Below are 12,981 nucleotides of genomic sequence, written 5' to 3' on the forward strand. Positions count from 1 at the left end.
TGGGCGCTAATATCCAGCGTTCCCAACGCGCCGGAGCCTACTCAACCTGGCAAGCGCGACGGCGGGATCCATTCCGTCGGCTTTGTCGTCTGCTTTAGCGATGGTTGTTTTGGGCCTGTTTTGGCGCAGCTTCGCGTCCATTGCGGGCATACTATGCACAAGTTGATGAGCATGTTCGACAGCCCCTCCTGAATAACCGCTACCTCACAAAATGGAGTTGTCGTACAGCAAAGATACAACAAGGATTGGTTTGCAGGGCGGGAAAACAAAATGTACACACCACGCACATACATCTGACCTCTAGGGAAACGCTGCCTTTGCCGCACTGCGCGCTATGAATGGGAGTACATCCAGTAAGTTGGTGAATACAAATTCGGTTGTGTTCAACATTTATCACAAACGCCGAGAGAAGCCAACTAGTTCTGAGAAACAGCGACTTTAAAAGTGCCCTCTACTTTTTCGACATTTTTGTAAGCTAAACTTACTGGCCCAAACTCGGTATGAATGTTAACCAGTCAGCTGACATGCCGAATTGCTTCAGCATCCCTGCTTGTGTCACGCAGCGGTGCAGCCCCAAGCTTCTTTTCTTCTCTATTGGAACTGCATACGACAGTGCACATTGCATTATGCGTAGTGCACACCACACTACTGTATAGGGCACCGCGCTCCTGAGAACTACATCCAAATATTCGAAAGCAGCTTGCTCCTTGCTGTAGAATGCACGTAAAACGCGGAGTGCTGCTTGAACAATGACTGGCGCTAAGTGCTTCAGAAAGCAACACTAAGTTTCAAATCCCCTTAACTAGTATTTCAATTGCATGAACAGCTGCTCCTTTCATCAGTTTAGACTATTTGGGAGTATTTCTGGAACAACCACAGCTGGAGCACGCTGGGGGCGCTTCAAGAAATATTTCCATATTACTATTACACATCACTTGCCCCCTCCCTCTCCAACTAGTAACCACGTGCGACCCGTCAACTGGTTGTCCAGCTGTTAATTACGACACGCAGATACGACATGCAGGGGGCAGATTTCCGCCGATGCCACCATTAATAAGATAGCGACAGGTGTGGATTTAAAAGCACATGTTACAAATTTATTTCATACTAAATTTAATTAAAAAAAAAACACGCAAGCACTTATTATGACAGAATATAGGTCATTATCCACCTTGGTTCTTTATTCTACAACAACTTTATTTTCCCAAACCAAGTCATGAGAACGCAATGCTCAGCAATGCATATGGCGTCACCCGCTGGCAGCATCGACAAGATTACACGACTGCACCCTGACAGTGAACATCGGGCCCTAAGTTACGACACAGGTTAAAACAAAGATATCGTTTGGAATTGCTTGGTCGCCTAATCACGCTGCCAGCGCCTTTCCATATTCATTGCAAGGCGGCAGCCATAAATCTCTTGTGTGGAAATGTATGCACCATTGCCGCACGCCTATAGATTGCGGACGACCCTCGTTAACGTTTTTTGTGTGCAGAAGAAGCACAAATCGTTAAGCACGCGGCAGGATTGCGGGCGAGCAAAAAAGAGCGATTTTCACACTTCATTTCTTTACCGTAAGCCGAATAAGGCTTGAGTGCATGTTGCAGTGTGCGATTCTACTCTGGCTCATTTCTTGTTTGGTTTTGTTAGAAATCGCTGTCGCACGATTGCGTCTTAGATCTGCTGGGCTAGATCGTTATTTCTCAGCTCACCTTGATTATTTTTGACTTAGCGCTACCTGATAAAGAATAAGCGATCGTCACATACGTATGTGGTGGTGTGCGATTACCCCACCGCTCATTGCAGCAGCACACCGTGATTTAGATTTAGCGCGCGTCTCGTGATAGGGCGCACAGTTTGACATATTGGAAGACAGAAGTTGCGGCGAAAGAAAACGAGTGGCTTGGGAGAGCGAACAAAGGAAGAGCAATGTAAAAGGCACAACAACGAGAGGGGTGCGAAGGAGGAAGACAGCAAAGTGAAAGCTGGGCGGCCGGCAACGCGGGGACATTATCGGCCCGCGCAAGTGATGCCACAGTCGGCACTCCTTTTTATCTTACTCTGTGGTTACTACCGTGAAATTCCTAGCAAGCACTCCCCTGCAGGCAAGTCAAGATCACTGGCAAAGTGAGGAGGAGGCACTATCCCGGAATGGCACCAAAATTCCAGATGGCCGCGACAAAGCTCCCCCGCCAGAAAAAAAAAAACAATGCACTTGAACCTAACACTTCGCCAAGAATGTTAGTTGTAGCTCTCAAAACCATCAAAACACTCATCCGAGTTGGTCCCAAAAAAAAGTTCACAGCATTACACTAGAAGGCCGCCCCGGTCTTCTGGTGCCACGGCTCCAACATGTGCCAGTCCATCAAGCAGGTTGGATTGGATTATACCTGGGATTGGATTCAAACCGAGATTGGATTGGATTGGATTGGATTATACCTGGGCCGTGACAAGCCAGTGTTGCCTGGGCGCCGTGAAGGGGGGTGCTGCTCCAGGCACGGAGCGAAGGGGTGCGCGCTTTCCCAGAACGGCAAGGAAATTTGAAATTAGCAGTGGATTTAGGGGGACCCTTACATGGGTGGGGGCGCTTGTTCGAAATTTTTCAGTAGTACAAGAGATTTAAGTGAAGGCAATAAAACCAGGGGGAAAAAAGAAGGAAAAAAATTTAGAGAAAACTACAAAAGGATGCTGTGAATTCGATGTCAGCTGAAACCATTATTGACTGAGGTGTTTGGTTACTACCATCGTAGCAAACAGAAACAGAGATGGACACCCGACTCTTGCCAGCTCTGTCATAGGCAGAAATAGTAGTAATAAAAAAATTCAGTGGCCTTCCACTCTGTGAAGAAGGATGACCAGAGAAGCTATAGTGCGTAATGTTGGAGTCATCTCAGTGGATAATTGTCACATAATTTTTTTTCGGATAGTTACGATAAAGCAACGGTTACAGTTCTGCAACCATACTCCCTACGTCGAAGTATGTGTATCGACAGCAGACGGTAATTCTGTAATGTTTACAACTCCACTGTGAACTAGCTAACTAGGACGAATAAATGAAACTCAGTGTAACGGTAGAGTCGTCTCAGCAGCTCATCATCACCACCATCACCAGCCTGCCTATCCTATGCCCACTGCAGGGCAAAGGCGTCTCCCACAGGCCTCCCATTGTCCCGGTCCTGTGCTAAGTGCGACCAATTTATCCCCGCAAACTTCTTGATCTCATCTGCCCATCTAGCTTTCTGCTGCCCTCTGCCACGCTTGCCTTCTCTAGGGATCCACTCTGTTACCCTTAATGACCAACGGTTATCTTATCTTCACATTACACGCCCTGCCCACGACCATTTCTTCTTCTTAATTTCTACTAATATGTCCTTAACACGCGTTTGTTCCCTGACCCACTCCGCTCTCTTCTTGTCCCTTAATGTTACACCTATCATCTTCCGTTCCGTTTCTCGCTGAGTCGTCCTCAATTTAAGTTGAACCCTCTTAGTGAGCCTCCAAGTTTCTGCCCGATAGGTGAGTACCGGTAAGATGCAGCTGTCATACACTTCCTTTTTCAGGCACAATGGCAGGCTGCCCTTCATTAACTGAGAATGCCTGCCGAATGCACTCCACCCCATTCTCATCCTTCTAATCATATCTGCCTCATGGTTGGGATCCGGGGTCACTACTTGTCACATTATTTGTGCCGGGATACTTTTGATAACATAAGAGTTGGAGCCATTGTGTGTAGTCGTACTGCCTTTGTAGTTGAACATGCTTCACTGCGCAACAGATAATGTGGTAAAGTCAGCTTACAGAGACCAAGATTACATTGATCCCCTTAAAGTCAGCTTCGCCTCTAAACATGAATGCATTGCTGGGAAGACATTTTTGCAGGGGGCAATATAAGCCGTCTATATCCCAATATGAAGTCCTAAGTCTTTTTTTTTTATTTGTAAGGATTTTTTTTTCTATACTGGGCACCAGCAGAGGCTGTTGTCAGGGCCAGGCCTAGAACAGCTCCGCTGTTAATAAATAATTTTTGGAAATAATTTTGTTTCCAGTGAACAGCCTAGCCTCGTGACAGTGCTAAACCAAGCTCCCCCCTCCCTTTCCCTCCGATTCATCATTCTCACAAACGTCTGCCAACGAAATGCACAGGTCACGTCCTCCCCACTCATCACGGGAGAGGAACGCCCCACCAAAACTGCTGCTCACCTTCCTCGGGTGCCAGCAGCAGGGCGCTGTTGCGGTGCTCCTCGGGTGGCCGCTCGTCATTGACGAGACGGTTGTAGCTGTACTGGCGCATCTGGGTGGTCCTCTTGGCGATGGGGTTGCCCTGGGAGGAGCGGCGCGCCAGCTCCTGGAGGCGTGCGGCCAGCGCCGGCGGGGGGCCACCCCCCTCCTCCTCCTCAGGAGCCAGCCCCAGCAGGTCCGGCGGATCCATGGGGTTGCGCAGGTACAGCTCGTCGATGAAGCCCGGCTGGCCCCACGTACGCCCGCTCACGTCCATGTGGCCCGTGTGGATGAAGCTGCAGGGCACAGCAATGGGACCACGCACCACAGAATAAGGATGGCTCCCCCAAAGGATTCGAACTGCTCCCCACACTTTTCTTACCCCCAAATTTTCCGATCCCATCTATGCAATCAGTTCCCCTGTTTCCTGCACATACTGCTCATTCTGGCCCCCAGAAGCCATGACGATGACGACAGCTAAAGGCTTCCCCTTGGATGGTGTGGGCTATACAACATTCCCTCTTTTCCCTACCACCGAAAGGGACCGAGCATGGTGCGGATAGTACCTGTTGCGGAGCGGGCGGCTGATGTCCCGGGGGCTGACCCGCGACAGGGACTCGCAGGCGCTGCGGGGAAATTGGCCAATGCGGAAGGTACGCTGGTTCTGCCCCCGCCACCAGTGGTGCTCGGGCCGCCCATCCAGGACCTCCACCAGGTCGCCAGGCTCCAGCTCCAGCCGGCCACACTCCTGTTGTACACCAAAGGCCACCATCACGCACCCCGTGTGGAAAACATCGAGATTTCAGCAGCGCTGAATCGCTGAAGCTTAGACCCATCAGTCGTGGCCGTAGCTTGCAGAGCGACCTCGCGCTCACCTGGACGGCGCGGAGGGCCCGGAGGACGGGAGGCCGTGCCTCGAGGAGGAAGTCCTTGAGGGCCGGGAAGGTGGGCCGGTCGGCGGGGGCGTGCGCCCAGCACTGGAGCAGCAGCTGGTACACGTCCCCGGGGCAGGCCTCGGGCGGGGGCAGCCGCTCGCCCAGCTGGTCGATGTGCCGCAGGATCTGGGCCCCGCTCAGCCCCACCCAGGGCTCCTGGCCAAAGCTGAACAGCTCCCACAGCGTCACCCCAAACATCCACGCATCGCTGGCGTGCGAGAAGTGCCGCGACTTGAGGCTCTCTGGGGCACACCACGGGAAGGGCACCTGGAGACCACGAGGGATGGAGGAATCAGCACCTCACTACGGACGTCCCGAGGGAGGAAAAGGTCCTCAAGGCACTCAAAGGCCCACTGCATTAAAAAATTTCGATCTCTTGAAACCCTTATTTCCGTACTGTCTGCCTAAAAAGACTTAAACGACAGCTGAAATACACATACGCAGGGTGCAAACGGCCATCAAAAATCGGCAATTTTGAAATCGAAATTGAGAAGAGTGCGGCCATTACAGCCCGGCTGAAGTGACGTTGCAACCAGAGAGCGAGCAGCTGGCTGGCCTGAGCAAACGTGCCTGCAATGGATCAAGCTCGCAGCAGTCCTAGAAGCAAGCCTAATGAACTTGACCAGTTCTTCTGGCTGGCTGAGGACCAAGTACCCGGACCCGCCGCAGTGACTCAGTGGCTAAGGCGTTGCGCTGCTGAGCATTAGGTCGCAAGTTCGATTCCTGGCCGCAGCGGCCGCTTTTCTGATGGAGGCGAAAAGCAAAAACACCCGAGTCTACAAGATTTCAGCGCTTGTTAAAGAACCCCAGGTGGTCAAAATTAATCCGGAGCCCTCCACTACGGTGCGCCTCATCGCCTGCGTTGCGCCGGCGCGTTAAACCCTACGATCAAAACCCTATGATCACCAAGTATCTGGCCAGCCGCAATGTCACTTCCGCTTCATGACTGTTTGCGCGATCCACCGGCAGGTGCAGCGTCGCCCCCAACAGAGCCATTTTTAAATGTTTATAACTGATTAACAATGCATTTCACGGCGCCTCCGGTCATGTCCCAGTTGGTTTGGTGGTACATACTGTACGTTCAAAATAAATTTGAGAGCAGAAGTTGGCCTTTAAATCTGTTTACATTCTTTGAAGGTGAAAGCATTATGGCTTCCCCTGGCAACAGTCATAAAAGACTTCTTTACTGCTACTCCGTGTATGTGTATGCTTTTTTTTCACAAAAAAATTATGGGTGTTTAACGCCGCAATGCTACGCCAGGCCTATGAGGCACACAGTAGTGGAGGGCTCCGGATTAATCTTAACCACCTGGGGATCTTTAACGTGCGGCGAAATATCAACACACAGGCGTTTTTGCTTTTTGATAAAGTGGCAGCTACGGTCGGGAATCGAACTCACATCCTTGGGCTCAGCTGCACAATGCCTTGGCCACTGAGCTGCCGCCGCAGGTACCACCATGGTGGGTGTCTCTATCTTCACTCTCATTTCTTCCCTTTTAGCATGAGTCACTTCAACAGGCAAACTGGTGACACTGCCCACCACAGCTTCCCTAGAATCAGAGAGTTCGCCGTGGCAGGTGTGCACCTACTTTACTCACATGCTACCACATCTCCCTGTCACCTGGCATGCACTAGGTTATGTCTTTTTACGCCGCTGGCAATGTGCCAAGTAGCGCAATGGTTACGCACCCAGCTACCACTCTGTACATCCAAAATTCCATCTTATATGAACTCAAATGAGGTTTTCACTCTGCATTTTCATTTCTAGTCTTTTGTTAAAGTGGAACTGCCACTTAGCTAGGCTGGCGAAATGCCTAATGCCTAACTGAGGTATTTCTCAGGCCTTTGTGTTGGCTTAATAATACTGCATGGCAACATCCATCTAAAAAAATGGCTAGGCCTTACCGAAGGCAATACATTTCTGTTCATTATTTCCAGTCACATTCAATATGAATGTCATACCTCTTTTCTGCGGCCCCTTTTGCCTGCGACAAGTACTGGTGAAGGACTGAGCTCGTGCAAATAAAAAAGAAAGAAAAATGTCTAATCAAGATTAACACTATCACCATGCAGTGAAGAATACAGAATGGCTCTCAGCTGCTCTTAGGATAAATTCCAGGCAGAGTTATGAATTCTGCCCTCCCCTCCCCTATCGGAGGGCTTGCAAACGCGTGCAAGCAATGACCCGTCCAACACTGACTTTTGAGATAGGGATATACACGGTTACCTGGGTACCTTGGCAGGTGCAAAGTGCCAGACACAAGATAACAGCGAGATATGGGTGTGTATTTTCCTTTTTGATTATCTCCTTTCTGCCGGCCCAGTTTCCTTCGGAATTCGTCAACTTTGCTACGTGTGAGTGGCCCGACATCCTATCAGGCTGTTGAGGCCTCCATCCTGACCTGCAGGTCAATGATAAGCACCTATGCGAAGTGCCTATGACCCCGTCAAAGAAGAATTTCAAGCAAAGAAAAAAACATGACTGCATAGAAGCTGTCCCACTTTGTATAATCCTCCTACGGCAGCACTACCGCTCACGTCTTTTTGAAAGGCACAAATTCTTCACTCAAGGCCTTTTCAAAGATGACAGATACAAGATTTTCTCTTCAAACACACAGTGGAAAAACCTAACGGAGTACGTAACAAATGTAGCTGTCAAAACCTTGCATTCTGCATTCCCTTATACAGGGTTGGTGTGCTACTGCTCTGATTGACCACTGAAACTGACTAGACGTGAATGATAGAACAAGCCTGGTGCACATAAAAAGTGCCCTACATGAAAGCTGTCCACACAGAACCCATACTACTGCGGGAGAGGGGGGTGTGGCTGCACTGTCTCCAGACAAGATTAATCAAGTACGCACGGTGATGCTGTGAAAATAATCACTTTGTGGCTCGTTTTGAAATTTCAAAGTGGGTCCCAAGCTCTTTCCCCATCAAATAATGAGGGGAACTTCACGTCAAGTAGCTCCAGAGCCTGCAGCCTCAGCCTGTACACGTTTGCTCAGCTACGATTTCTTCTACAGACAACAAATTCTTCGACGCAGTCCCTAACTCGCCGCAGTCCCTAACTAGCCGCAGTCCCTTCGATGCAGTCCCTAACAACTCGGAAGAATACACAGGCGGCGGAGCAGCAGTCAACAAAGTGACATGCGCAGGCGAGTGTCGGCGAATCGAATGCCACGGCGTCTGCTCTGCGGGCATTTATCTTTCGGCGCAAGTGTTTCTCGAACCGTTGAATTACATTGAGAACACTGTAGATAAAAGAAGACTATTCTAGGCTAGTGACGTTAGGGCGAAACATTCTCCCTATCAAATGGGGTAACCCGTGTGGCATAAAAAATAAAGAATAGACCATGTGCTTCCCTCGGGACACAGATAACACAGCCCAGGGTTGCCAGGCGGTAAAAGCAAGAACATAAATAAATCCAATGCATGGTTCACAGCAGTATATTTGCCATTACCATATTGTTTTAACTGCTTAAGAAAAAAGCGATAGCCTTTTCTGTTCTAATACATTCGACCGGACTACCTTCCACCTGTGTATTCTTTGAGTTGTTAGGGGAGCACAAGTTCGCTCCAATAAACTTATTTTTCCTTCAAGCTAACTGCATCGTCTTTGGCTACATGACAATACATTCCTAATATATTTTCAATGTGGCAAGCCTACTCTAGTTAGTGAAGCTTTCCTCAAACCTTTTTATGTGCGGGCACAAGATGCTCCTACAAGAAAAAAACAAGCCTCCCAAACTTCCGAAGCCTTTTGAGCTTAAGAACAACAAGCCAGCCAGTCAGCAAGAAAACGGAGGGCGCGTCTGTTTCTAAGCAACACCCCAATGAGATCGGAATGTGTAGAGTGGTATACGCGTTGCTCATCAGACAAAAAGGGATGAACAGTACAGCGTCCGAGTTGTTTTCGCAACGCCTGACAAACTGAGCAACGTAGGTGGCAAAATAGACCGAATGTTATCAGCTGGCGCAGCACGCTCGAGAAAACGCGGAAGTCAAACACAGCTTGCCTTTTGTCTGATGGGCAACGGGTGTCGTGGAGCGGTTACCATTGTCACATAGGCGGAACTGGGAGATACATAAACGCACGACTGCAAGAGCTCTATAGGATCAAAGGAAGGCTCACATTTGAGATTGCAGCATTGTTTCACATTTGTTTTTTTTTTTGATGATGTGTCCACTATCAAGGCATCGGGACAAAACTACTAGAGAACGAGTAGAGGCCCTCCGTAAAAGGAAGTCTGGCAAATGAGGGGTTCTCCTATCCGGGTCGCCCGCTGTGCAAGTAATGTTTGAATTTTTTATTTCTCGTCTTCTTAATCACATCCCATTTGTTTGGCTCATTCAGATAGTGTTTTTTACATTACAAGGTACTATCTGCATGGTTTTAACCTGGGAAGCACATTACATGCATGCTGAACACTACATAGTATCTGCGTGTTCTTTCTGTAGTTAGGAGTTAGCCCTGTGTTGCCTGTTTTTTCACTTGCCTTTATTGTTTGTGTGCTTTTCCACGAAGATGAATACACACCAACTAGCCCAATTGTCTGGTCTGCTGCAGTACCTTTTTATGAACCCCTGACATTCTTTCAATCATATATTTCACTGCATCAGGCATTCCATATTGTTTTTATTGCTTTGAATTTGCGCCCGGAAATATGTGGGGCACTTCTGGAGCACGACATCCAGCTTGCCCTATTCACAAGCATTCAAAAAGTGTTATCAATATGCCCATACAAACTGGTATAGGCCATGAGCACTGCCTGCAAAGGCACCACTAAAAACTGTCCGGCGCAATGTTTCGAAAGCAGCCACAGGCAAGCTTGCCATTGTTGCTGCTACTATCAGCCGCATCCACGACTGCAATTTCCTGTGTCTACACTTTGGAAACCAACATTTACACGAGGCAGTGTCAGTGTTTACAAAAAAGCGTGTCATTTGCCAATGTCAATATTTGTGATGCATGTGCAGCGTCGTAAGCAGCGGTGAAACGACTTACAAAGCGAGAATGCTGCACTCGCTTATTCATAAGCGTACGTGGAGGCTCCGGTACGCCTTTGGATGGAATGACGTGTCTACATAAACATATTTGCATTGTGGGTGCCTACAGACTTGGCTGCCTCAGCGCGTGCTTCCGAGGGGACGAGCGCACACCACAACAGCTAACAACTCCATTTCACATGCAGTTGCCATTCGAAAGCAGGCCTCCAACAGCGATGCAACAAAACGATCTCAAAAGTGGCACAAGAAGAGCTAGGGAAAAATATCGTACCAAAGAGGCTACAGCGACAAAAATGATTTGAACACGTATGACAACACCTGCCACTCGACGCTGTACCCTGCAACTAATATGCCAGGGGCAGGGGCATAGCTAGCGTCACTAAAATATTTAGTGACGCTAGGCATAGCCAAGCAGGATGTTTCAGTGTGGGAACACCCCCTGAAATTTATGTATGTATAAAAATTACTAAAACATTGTTTGGGCACCCGGAGCAAGCTCTCTCTTCCTTTTCACCTTTTTTTTTATTTTGCCTGTTATTTATAACACCCCTCGAAATATACCGTATTTTCGTGATTCTCTGCCCAGCCCGCTACTTTCAGAAAAAAAAAATGAAAAAAAAAAGTTTGCATGCAAATCTAGGCACCCCCTTTTCGTCAAAAATAGTGCGCTTTGCCCAGGCTAGAGTTAATATGGCCCAGGCCGCCAACCGCACTTTCTCACTCAGTTCTTGAGCCTTTCACTGCTTTCACTGAAATGTTTCACGGAACAAAAGACAACCTGCTGTAAGATCCTCAGAGCCGTGACTCAAGTGGTGCTACACACTCGAGCGGTAGTGACAGTGACTGAGTATCAGACGGAAATGCCGAGTTCACTGTCAGTGCCTACTTTTTTTAAATGTTTGCTGTATAAAACGTTATTACTTGCTACTGCCACGAAAAGTGTATGCATATGTGGAGGGGAGGGGGGAAGCATTTTTTCTTTTTAAAATTTAAGCACCCCCACCCCCTTACTTTGGGCCCTGCGATCATGGAAAAAAGGGGTTGCTTAGAATAGAGTAAATACAGTATTTCTGGCTACAAGACTGGGTGGGGACATATACGGCTGCGCCACACACTTCAGCTAAAGGACAAAGTTGTGGACATACATGTCAGGGAGGCTGGTGAACAATTTCAAGCTCGTGTCCCGAACGTGCACCGCGTGGTAGATGGAATGGTGCCCTGCCAACCAAGCCCAAGCCTTAGGGAAATCACAAACAGGCAAGAGCTTCTCTGGCCCAACTGGATACGTTGGTGATTTGGGTGACGGGAACTTCTTTTGTTGGCAAGGGTTCCCACCCACCGACCGTTACAGGAAGCGGCACAAAGGAGGAGTGACCAATGAGCCGAAAGAGACTTCGCACCCCCTTCCCAAATACACGAGACAAAAGTATAAAACGCGGGAGAAGCAACAGCCAAGGGGGACTGCTGGTGGAGCTGATGTTTGTCGTCAGCCAGCTTCCTGAGCAGGTCGGCTTTGCCCAAAATGTATTTGCAGTTTAATACCCCTGTCACACGACAAATCTAATGTAACTCAAAGTGAATGACATTAGCTGTTAATGACATTCGGTTTGGCCATGAGGGTCTACACGGCAAAACAAATGTCATTTGGTAGTACCTAATAGTGGTGACAATTAGCGAGCTTGCAAAACTGCAAAATTATATTTCAAGTGCATCTAGAATGTTTTCATAAATAACATTTTTTTTTAAATAACAAACGATTATTTTTTAAAAACAAAAATAAGAAAAATCACTGGTTTAGGTGACATCAGTAGACATCACAAGCAGAGACAAGTCCGCAAAAAATCTGTATTAGGGTAGCGCGCGCATTGGGGATGAGATTTTCTTTTTTGTTAGAACTTGTATGTCTTTCTTTATTTGAAAAACAACGTGAAGGGCAAAATAAAGTTTACTAACAGTTTTTATAAACACTATTCTTCGGTTCATCACGGGACTTTCTTCTCTAGTGACGCGCCGCTGCTGTCGAGGCTAGTCCTTTTGCAGCTGAATGAGCTCCCGAACCTCAGTTGGTGCTCAATGTCATTCGCCTCAAATGTCATTCGGTATTCTCGTGTTGCGCCGAATTAATGACATTTAGAGCGAATGACGTTTGCTCTAAATGTCATTAGATCTGCCGTGTGACAGGGGTATAAATAAATGTACAGTTCTCATCCTAGCTTGGAGTTCCGGAGGTCAGATCCTTGACACTATTGCGGCTCAAAGGAGAAGCCCTGGGTAAAGAACGACAAGCTTTAACTGGTGTCATTGTGTCTGACACCTGTCTCGGAGAAAGACAGGAGGGATCCTGGCTGGCATCTGACGGTACAATGCATCATGCAACTTGACAGTAAGGTCCCACAGCGGCAACATTGACGCAATAGCTGCACCGGCAAGAAATACTGTAAAGACGGTGGTGCAGCTTTTCTGGACGGTGTGGGATCGATGCAACTACAAATGGCTCCAAAGGTACAGCTGTATATTTCTAACATGACTGCAAAGATCTCCCGCCTTTTTTTTTTTAGGGGCGAAGCCCCTTAGAGGCTCGGGCCGTCTGTCGTCGTCGTCTTACGCAGTCACGGTACCAAAACACAGGGAAACTCGTTTACGCCTCGCGCTAGAGCTCTTCGTGCTTCAAAGACAAGAGACTTTTACAGCAAAGCTGTATACCTCTACCCCCCCCAACGGTTTCATCTCCGTTGGCAAAAATGCCAAGGCTCCAAGAATACACTCGCACACTGCATGCTTGACCCCTCCTCAGGTTTTACATTAGTGGAGATGGCTT

At 48.3% G+C, this 12,981-nt stretch overlaps 1 protein-coding gene across 3 annotated transcripts in view; it reads right to left on the minus strand.

Annotated features, from left to right (window-relative positions):
• Positions 1-12,981, minus strand: part of Ack (activated Cdc42 kinase) — a 90,505-nt gene that overhangs the window by 31,418 nt on the left and 46,106 nt on the right. For all 3 annotated transcript variants that reach the window (XM_077683769.1, XM_077683770.1, XM_077683771.1), the window contains 3 exons: positions 5,094-5,420; positions 4,785-4,966; positions 4,201-4,514 (listed from right to left, as the gene is read on the minus strand). In XM_077683769.1, coding sequence (XP_077539895.1) covers positions 4,201-4,514; positions 4,785-4,966; positions 5,094-5,420 — 823 coding nt within the window. The remainder of the gene's footprint in view (positions 1-4,200; positions 4,515-4,784; positions 4,967-5,093; positions 5,421-12,981) is intronic.

This window comes from Haemaphysalis longicornis, unplaced genomic scaffold (genome assembly GCF_048455015.1).
Source record: "Haemaphysalis longicornis isolate Haplotype H1 unplaced genomic scaffold, Haemaphysalis longicornis Haplotype H1 scaffold_9, whole genome shotgun sequence".
In the NCBI taxonomy this organism is placed as follows: Eukaryota; Metazoa; Arthropoda; class Arachnida; order Ixodida; family Ixodidae; genus Haemaphysalis; species Haemaphysalis longicornis.